We start from the raw sequence: 10,048 nt of genomic DNA, 5'->3' as shown, positions 1-10,048 counted from the left end.
AAGAGAGAGATCTTATGCAAGAATACAGTGTCAGAATGCCCTTGTGCTGAGAGGGTTGCCTTAAGAATTGAGGCATCAGAATTGCAGCCAGTGTTTATCCCTGTGTGATAGTTAGAGGAAACTAAATGCATTTGAATATATGTAGTCTATGCATCTCTTAGCACCAGCAAGTGATGTGGTTTTGACCCCTGGTGTTGTCAACCTATTATGGAAGGTCAGTGGTTCCACTTAAATGCCTGCTTGTGCATAAAATTATGCATGAAGGGCACCTTAGGTCCTCTTCCAACAGAAAAGCTGAAATGTCACCATTACTTCAGGAATGTTTCAATTTTGCTTTTAGTTAAACCTAAAACAAAAAAAGATATTTGAGATATTTTAATGTTATACTATATAACAGGTATGGTAGCTACAGTAGAGAATTATGGAACAGATGCCCTTGAGGATTGGGAAGTAGATGAACTCCTTGACTGGACCACAAGTCTTAACTTTGAAGAGTAAGCTTTCCTTAAGTTTTTGATAAATTCTGTCTTGAATTCTCATATCACATTACATATCTTGATTGCGATGTTATAGACTCATTATGTATTTCATTATATTGTATATGAAAGAACCTTTCTGATTGGCTGATTTGTGTAAATGCCACAAGACCCCTAAATGACACGTAGACCTGCTGATTTTATCATAGCATCATATTTTTTCAAACATTTACTCATAGTATAGACAGTGGTATACAATATAGCCGTTATAGACTTATGTTTTGATCAATTTATAGTTCTTTTGACCTAATAAAAGTTAAATATTATTTTTCTCTGGTCTGAAAAAACTATATCAAGACCTCAGCATAGACTATAATTTCATATTATTGCAATATGTTAAGCTAAGCCACTGAGTTCTCAACAGTTTACAGTATAATCAGATATTTTTGTAAAGCCAAATTTTTGCAAAATCTATATTTCCGTCAAAATTTGTCAGATCAAGTAATACAGATTATCTACTTTCAATTATGTCAAATTTATATGAAACTTAGTGAACATTTACTTTGTTTCATTTAGAACAGATTGATATACTTATGTACATGGATATATTTTCAGTTACCAGAGTGGATGGAAAGAACTTGCTACCAGTGCAAACTCTGAAAAACAAATAGGTTTGTATAAAGATTTCTTCTATAATTTTTATATATTAGTATTATTTAATATTACCTGCTTTGTATTAATTTAGATTCATATTGATGTAAATATTCAAATTTTCTTACTGATTTTTTCAGGGACAAGTAGTGATATTTTGCTTCTTTATCTAATATATTTTACCATATATTTAATTAATTTAAGATCAAAACTTTTTTTTTCAATTATATGTTGACAGTTTTTGTTTTGTTTTTGGTTTCAATAAAACGGATGAGTACTGTAAAAAAAATAGAAAATAGGATTTTTTTGCAAGGGTTTTGGTTAAGATTATTGAAAATACATTAAAATTAAGATTATTTTTTTGTTAAAATACTGATTGGCCACATTGTAGCAAAAGTTCCTAGTACAGTCTGGGATAGAATTCACACAGCCTCTGAATCCACAGCAGGTTTGTGTAAAAGATTTGAAGTGAACCGCAGCTATTTTATATATTCGGCTGTTTTATATATCGTTGTATCAGTCATGTACATGTATTCTGCTTTGCCGGTCATTTATTACTGCCTTTGTATATTGAGCCTCATCCCGACAAAACTCTTATAGTGTGTTTGCGACCAGCATGGATTCAGATCAGCCTGCACATTTGTGCAGTCTGATCAGGATCCATGCTGTTCGCTATCAGTTTCTCTACTTGTAATAGGTTGGTAAGTGAACAGCATGGATCCTGATCAGACTGCACGGATGCGCAGGCTGGTCTGGATTCATGCTGGACCAGCAAACGCATTATGTTGGTTTTGTAATGGCGTGGCTCATTATGTCTGTATTGTTTTTGTTAATGATCATTATGGCCTGTTTTTAGAATTGTATTGAAGGCATCCTTGTATAAAAAAGACGTGTATGTATCAATTTTGTCTTAGAACCCAAATACTCCTTTTTCCCCAAACTTGCATTTTAACCTGAAACTGCTTTTAGGACAAACAAAAAATCATAGTACATGGATCCATCAATAAGTTTTAATTATTAGGCATATTTTATTGTTTTCTGTGTTTGAAATAATCAAAGAGCAACACAATTCATGTCAGTTTTGTAAGTAATCCATTTTTATGTCTTAACATAAATACTTTAAGCAGATTTACTTCACTTCAATGTTGTTATATTTCTAATCTTTCTGGATCATTAATTTCAGTATTTTTAAGTGTTGAAAATTGAGTATCACTCTAAGTACCCCTGAAGCTGATGCTAGGGGGCGTGAGGGATGTTGCACTTTTTCATTATCCCTTATGCACTGTGAGTGATTTTCCCTCATTTACAGACTCAATCAAACAGAGTCTGTGATTTTCGTGTAATTTTGTTGTGATTAATGCTTTAGAGAGATCATAATTTTCATGTAGATATTACGTTTAGAACTAGATAAACAGACCTAAAAAAAAAAAATCATGATATGTGTTAAACAGAAGCCCAAGTAAAAACAAAATTTCAGGATTCACAAATGGACTCTAGATTTAAACTATATGAAGCATCAACAAACCATACATATTCTTTCCTAAAACATCATTATTATTATACCAGTAAATACCAGTAGTAGACTTACTCATTCCTTGAACATATTGCAGGAGATTGTTGGAGAGAATTGGAAAACTTTCAGTTGAGATTTGTTTGCCTTTTTTTAAACATGTGTGCAATCAGAGCAAAATAAGCTTTTAAAGATGACTAAGAAAATTTTTTCTTTACAGCTTAACTGAGCACAATTTAATTAGTATATCTTATGCAGAATTGAAAAGTAGGTTCAGAGAAACCAGTTCTCAAAGATATTGTTAATCAGATGCCATGAACAGGTATGGGGGACATCTTAGTTTTATCAGATTAAAGCTTAAAACCACAATTATGCCTAGGAAACAAATAAATATTTCCTTCTTTAGAAAGGGCAAACTTGAGTTTTATATTATTTAAATAATGGTGTTAGAGTATTGTTAGTTGCTTATCACCTGAAGATAGCAGTGCTGAATTTGTCATAAAAGTAGCAAAACGTGAACAAAGTAGTATTTTAGCTTCCATACAAAATACTAAATTACTATTATTGTACCTATAGCCAAAAAAGCAAACAATGCAAAAGATGGTTCTAATAGTAAACAACTGAGTGACTGTTTGTAAACAGTTAGTATAACTGGATATTGGAAATAAAAACCTTTTGATATATGCATATTAAAGCATTTCTGAGGATAATGGGCCTTTAAAATTCACCATATAATCTTAAGAGACTTAAAATAATAAAATAACAACAATGGTCAAAAATGTCAAAAGTGAAGTGACATATTAAATACAAGTTTCTGTTTTTAGCTCTGACAAATACTGACTTGTTATATTTAGCCAATGCTTTTTCCTGTACCTTGGAGTATGTCTGTGTTTGATTTATCCTACAAGCAAATTGCTTCAGCCTATGTGTTGTGGAGAGTGATTATAGCTACATATGTATTTATGCTTTTATTATACTGGGTGTTTTTTATTTATTTGGAATTTTTCACCATAGCTTTATAAATGTGCAAAGTTTTATTTTTAATCACAATTTTTAAAAGATGAAGTACATTTTCTTTCAATACAGCTTTCGTGTTTTTTATTTGGAATTTTTCACCTTAGCTTTATAAATGTGTAAAGTTTTAGTTTTAATCACAATTTTGGAACTTGAAATACATTTTAATTTCAATACAGCTTTACATTCACTGTTTCTTCCTTCATTTTCATTAACTGCCTTTTCCTACTGCTGAAATAAAAACTTTTGTTTGAGCGAGGTCTTTAATAAATAATTATGAAAATTTACTTTCAGATTTTCCACTTGAAAAAATCCTCTGTGATATATAAAACCTTGTTATGAACATGCATATTAACTTTGATAACAAAATCTTTTGTATTTATAATACACTTCCTTTTTAAAAAAAAACTCATTACTGACTACTGAGTGGGAGTCAGTGCTAATATTGCAATATTAAGTTTAAACAGAATTATTTTGATTGTGTAGGAAGCTATAAGCTTATTGACACATTTCAAAACCAGTGGCACCAACCAGGACCAAGCAATGGGTGTAATGGTTCTTGCTCAAAGGCTACCACATGACCAGTAATCCCTAGATTACCGTACAAATGTAGAAAAATAAAACAATATGTAGTCTTATATTTAACGAATGCTTTAAAGTGATTTATTCTGTTTGTAATTAAACCATCACACACCATGCATAATCTTCTACCCCCATTTCCCTTGTCAACACCCAAAGTTGCCCATAAAAAAAAAAGAAACAAAATAATTATGTTGAAGTTTTCTGATGTATGTATTCTAGGCTTAACGAAAAAGAAACAAAATAATTATGTTGAAGTTTTCTGATGTATGTATTCTAGGCTTAACGAGGGTCTATCTGTCCTTTCAGGCACTGATAGTACGAATCCCAGAAATTTTCTGATCTTTTAATATAATTGCTTATAAGTCATCATTCACATTTAAAGTTTGTCATCATTTTATAGGTTTTTACACTAGAAGGAACTATACATCAGGCACAGGTTTGTTATATCATATACCGGTATATACATGTATGTGTGAAAACTTGCAGGGTGTAGGTGTCTGGAATTGTTGGGGTTATATCTTAGGCTAGATTGTCACTTTGCTGTCAGGTTTTGTTTTTGTTATTTTTTTTCTGGTTTGAGGAGAACATTGGATTGTGAATTTAATGTTTAATGTGAATTTTTTTTTATCCCCCGCCGAAAAATTTCGGCGGAGGATATAGAAATAGTCTCCGTCCGTCCGACCTTCCGTCCGTCCATCCGTCCGTCCGTCCTTCCGTCCGACATTTTTGTCCGGAGCATATCTCTTAAAGCATTTGAGTTATCAACTTGAAACTTCATAGGTGGATAGACCTCATTGAGGAGGAGTGCAGTGCACAAGAATGATAACTCTACTTGCATGATTTTTGAGTTATTGTCCTTTGTAATTTTTCAAAATTGATTTTTGTCCAGAGCATAACTCAAAAAGCCTATGAGATATTAATATGAAACTTCATAGGTGCATAGATCTCACTCAGGAGGTGTGCACTGCACAAGAATGATAACTCTACCTTTCATAATTTTTGAGTTATTGCCCTTTGTTATTTTTCATACCTAATTTTTCACCTGAGTGGAGCATCACTCAAAAGTGTTTGAGATATCAACATGAAATGTCATAGGTGGATAGATCTTATTGAGGAGGAATGTTGTGCGCAAGAATGATAACTCTTCCCTATACAATTTTTGAGTTATTGCCCTTTTTTTTTTTTCATGCTATTTTGTCCAGAGCTTATCTCAAAAAGTATTTGAGGTATCAACTTGTAACTTCAAAGGTGGATGGATCTCATTGAGGAGGAGTGCAGTGCTTAAGAATGATAACTCTACCCTGCATTATTTTTGAGTTATTGCCCTTTGTTATTTTTCAAAATTAATTTTTGTCCAGAGCATAACTCAAAAAGCCTTTGAGATATCAAAATGAAACTTCATAGGTGCATAGATCTCACTCAGGAGGTGTGCACTGCACAAGAATGATAACTCTACCTTTTATAATTTTTGAGTTATTGCCCTTTGTTCTTTTTCATACTTAATTTTTCAATTCAATTTTTTTCTCAAAAAGTATTTGAGGTATCAACTTGAAACTTCATAGGTGGATAGATTTTACTGAGGAGGGATGCAGCACACAAGAATGATAACCTACCCTGCATTATTTTTCAGTAATTACCCTTTGTTATTTTCAGCCATCAGTATTCACATAGGTTTCAAATCTGTAATCACTATAGCCATCAGTTTTCATTACCAAAAGACCTCTTAAAATGGAATTATTCCGCTCTACTACATATACATTCTTCCAATGAGCAAACACATTTGGCGGGGGATGGCCATGTTGACATGGCTCTTGTTTATTTTATTTTTTTGGTTAGAAGGGAAAATTGAGTCAAGTACATCTGAGTCCAGTACATTTGTATTGTGATGGTTAAAGGTTTTTGAGTGTCAAAAATATCCAGGTTGTATTCCATTTTGATGGTGTTTTTTTTTTTTTTTCTTCTTACTGTTTTTTTTTTTGTTTTTTTTTTGTTTTTTTTTTTGAGTGTTTGACATATTCATTGTTTTATTGGTTTATGGTTTTGGAAGATAATAAGTTTTTTTGACAAGGCAAATCAAATATCAATTACAATTGATTTATAATATTTTTTACTTTAAAAATAATGTTTACTGAAGATAAAAATCAAACATGTTTGTTTTTCATTACAAATAATAGGAAATAAACATATAGTTGGTTACATTGTTTTCAGCCATTTTCATTTACCAAAAGATAATTTCCTTTTTTTCATGTAATATACATGTATAAGCATGATTATGTTTTAAAGAAATTATTATATATTTTAGTACTTTTTACACTTGTATTGTGTTAAAGATGGTATATTTAGTGCTTTTAAATTTAATGGTAGCAGTGCAAGTTGTGTTGTAGTACCATTGAAATATATAATTACCTAATTTTTATACTCATTTACACGCTTTCATTAAAATAAGTATAATTTTGTTTGTTTTCATGTATTTTGGGTAGATAATCATTCAGATCCCATTTTTGCATGCAATTATACTTAATTATCAATGCTGTAGTAGATTGTAACATGCATGCACTTAGTGATATAAATTTTACTTTAGTTTTACAACAGCACTTATAGCACATTTTTTAGCATTTTTTTCTGTAAAAAAAAAAGAACTCATCTTATCATTAATAAAAAAAATCATATTTATTTTTGATCAATATTTTGTTATTTCATTCACAGAGGACAAGATGAGATTGTTAACAAGTACAGGTGACCCGTATGAGTTCACCCTGTCAACCGGTCCCTCCCGCTACCAGTCCACCCAGCAGTCGAGGAACACACCCGTGTCTAGTGTTAGTAGTACAACAGGTAGACAGCAGCAGGCCGTCAGCTGAGTCTTCACACCGTCCACCTAGGTTTTACCAATTGGAAAACTTGATATCTTAAAATATTGATACCTTTATATACATGTATTGATATCTTTATATATTGAAATTAAGATATCTAGAAATATTGATATCTTCAAGAATAATGATATCTAAATATTCATATTTTGAAATATTGATATGTTGAAATATTGATATCTTGAAATATATCGATATCTTGAAATAATTATATTGATATCTTGTAATATTGATATATAGAAATATTGATATCTGAAATTATTGATTATCTCTTCCATTTACGGAACATTTTCCTGATTATTGATTTTGGTCTATAAAATTATGAGATTCTAGCAATTTAAGTTTTAAGTCTTACATAATTGTTAATTCAGAATCTTAAGCGCTATTATTTTTTTCATTCAGTTACCCATATAAGTCAGTGGTTTGTCTTTGTGCCTTTTTCATGTACTGAGTAAATTTGATTGGTCAGTAAGAAGTTAACATTTCAGTTTTTGACCAATTATGTCATCTGTTTTCTTGTATGTAGTATGTGTTTCTATATACAAAAGTATAAAACTGTTTTGAAGTGTAGAATTAAAAAAAAGTTGTCAATTGAATTAATTTTTGAAAGTAATTGTGTATGATTGGTTAACATCAAATATGTCAAAAAGAATGGAAAAAAAGTTATAAGGCACATACTGATGAGATATTACTGACTCAGTGACATCATTTATGACATCATGTCTGACGTTTTCTTTAGTGAATTGGGGGAAATACAACACAATTTTTACCTCTTTTTGTTTATCTGAAGTAAAACAGTGCATTTGTAGAGTTGAGTATGTTTAGTGGAAGCACCTTGTTATGAATCAGTATTAAAATTAATATATGCTTTTCTTCTATTTCTTCCTCCTATTAAAAGTCCTATATCAAAACTTACTATGTTAAAATATCCTTACTTTTGATTTGGGCACAACCATTCATTATTTTTAGGAATTTTTAAAGTACATATTGACTAAAGCAAACAGTGCAGACCATGATCAGATGTCACAGATGTGCTGGCTAATCTTGGTCTGCACTGGTTGCTTGGGTAGATTCTGTTGCTGCAGAACATTTATTTGTCTGTAGTAAAACTGTTTGATTTTTGAAACAAAGATTATCTCCCTTAGAATGACTATGTATCTCGCTTGTCTCCCTTGGAATTGCAAGAACTATAATCTTATAATACTGTGCCTTACATTTCAATAATTTGCATTAAATGCAATTATAGCATTTAGATATTAAAATCATTGTATATAAAACAAATTTGGACTTTATCGAAATATTGTGTCTGGGATTTTGAAAATCATGTTTTAGCAATATGTGAAATGATAGGAATAGTTTACATGACTAGGAAATATGCATGTGCAAAACGATGAATAAATTGCCTTTTGACAAACCTGTTAACTTTTAGACACAATATAATCCTTTGAATCAAATCTTAAACAGAGTTTTGTTTTATTCTTTTCCTTTTAATTCTTTATAGAATTTATTGGTACTTCAATAAGTTAAGATTATAAAAAAAATTATTGAATCAGCATATCAAATATTAATTTGTTTTTCCTAAGTATTGCTCATAAATTGCATTTTTATTTAATATATATTTTTTGTTACCGATTACCATATTTTGTCTCACAAATATTCTTTTTACTAGTTACTAATTTCCTCAAACAAAAACCTAGTCCAATCCGTCCATAGGGGATATTTGTTTGACAAAATATGGTGATTTATTTAAATATTTAAGTTTATATATGAATTATTACTATGTTTATGTTTATTTCAAAGTTACTCTGTATTATATTATTGTAATATAATTGTGATAAATTTATATGATTGTTTGCAGTTGTTAAAGTCATGTAATAAAGAAGGCATATTGCCTAAAAGCATATTTATTTGTCTTTGTTTACTATACACGTGTTTATATATTACAGCGTGGCCCAGTGATAAGGCATCTTTCTTCTAAGCTAGATACTGCTAATTCCTTGTTTATATTAAAAACCAATGTGATAACAGTATTGATACTTTTGTTCATTTGGTATCAACAATCTTGCAACAGTCAAAAAGTCTTGTCGAACTTTTGGTGTTTGTGTTTGGTCAGTCTGCAGTTTGAAGTTCAAAGTAAATTGGAAAGTAAATTTCACTAAATTCACGGTGCTATGCCATAGTGCACACATGTATCGGTGTTTTCATTTTTTTTCCTGGTAGGGAGGGGGAGAGGAAATACGAAAGAAGATAATAAAAATGGAAAAATGGTCTTGATTTATGATCTGGTATGTTCAACAACGTCTTTCAAATTCGGCTGACAAGTAGCCATTGATTATTATCTAGTTCATCTAGTTTTCCTCAGTAAGCAATGTTAGCGTTGCAATTGAAAAATGATCTCTCAAAAAGTTCTTATTGATGATGACAATGTAAGTAGTTCTCAATTGAGTGCATTAAAGTTCATTGCGCAATGTTTCAAATTGTGAATATGTTGTGTTGAGTGGTCAGTTGCATTGGTTATGCGGGGAATGTTTGCGGTGAGACAATCAATACTTTGTTGGAGATGGTCGTTTGTGAGTGGTTAATAAGTGTTCAAAGTGGCCGCTTGGCTCAAAGTCAACCCGTCGGACAGGTTATCTAACCATTTCTGGCCGTGTTGGTTCAAATCCCGGGAGATGGTGAGGCAAGTCGTTGCTTTCTTAAGCAAGAAACTTTCCAGGCATTGCTTATTACTGACTTGTTCCAGGACCGGATTCAAAAGTGTGTGTGTCTACAGGATCGAAAAGTAAATGTTTGCATAAATTAATAATTTGATGCAAATTATTATATTCTTCCATTTTATTGTAACGCACATTAATACATATTATTATGTTATCTGGACAAAACAATCTAATCTAAATCTCGCAGGTTCTCAGAATTTCAGAATTCAAAAGAAATACAAACAATCG

The 10,048-nt window shown here is 31.1% G+C and overlaps 1 protein-coding gene across 1 annotated transcript; it reads left to right on the top strand.

Annotated features, from left to right (window-relative positions):
* Nucleotides 1-397: 397 nt before the first annotated feature.
* Nucleotides 398-9,010, top strand: LOC132717952 (protein MFI-like; the record flags this gene model as incomplete). Its single annotated transcript, XM_060701537.1, has 4 exons — nt 398-494; nt 1,092-1,147; nt 1,519-1,575; nt 6,940-9,010. Coding segments are annotated over 4 exons (365 nt in total), but the record flags the coding sequence as incomplete, so codon positions are not given.
* Nucleotides 9,011-10,048: the final 1,038 nt, after the last annotated feature.

Source organism: Ruditapes philippinarum, unplaced genomic scaffold (genome assembly GCF_026571515.1).
Source record: "Ruditapes philippinarum isolate M1 unplaced genomic scaffold, ASM2657151v2 ctg1439_1_1_1_1, whole genome shotgun sequence".
In the NCBI taxonomy this organism is placed as follows: domain Eukaryota; kingdom Metazoa; phylum Mollusca; class Bivalvia; order Venerida; family Veneridae; genus Ruditapes; species Ruditapes philippinarum.
This window is presented reverse-complemented; position numbering and strand designations above follow the sequence as displayed.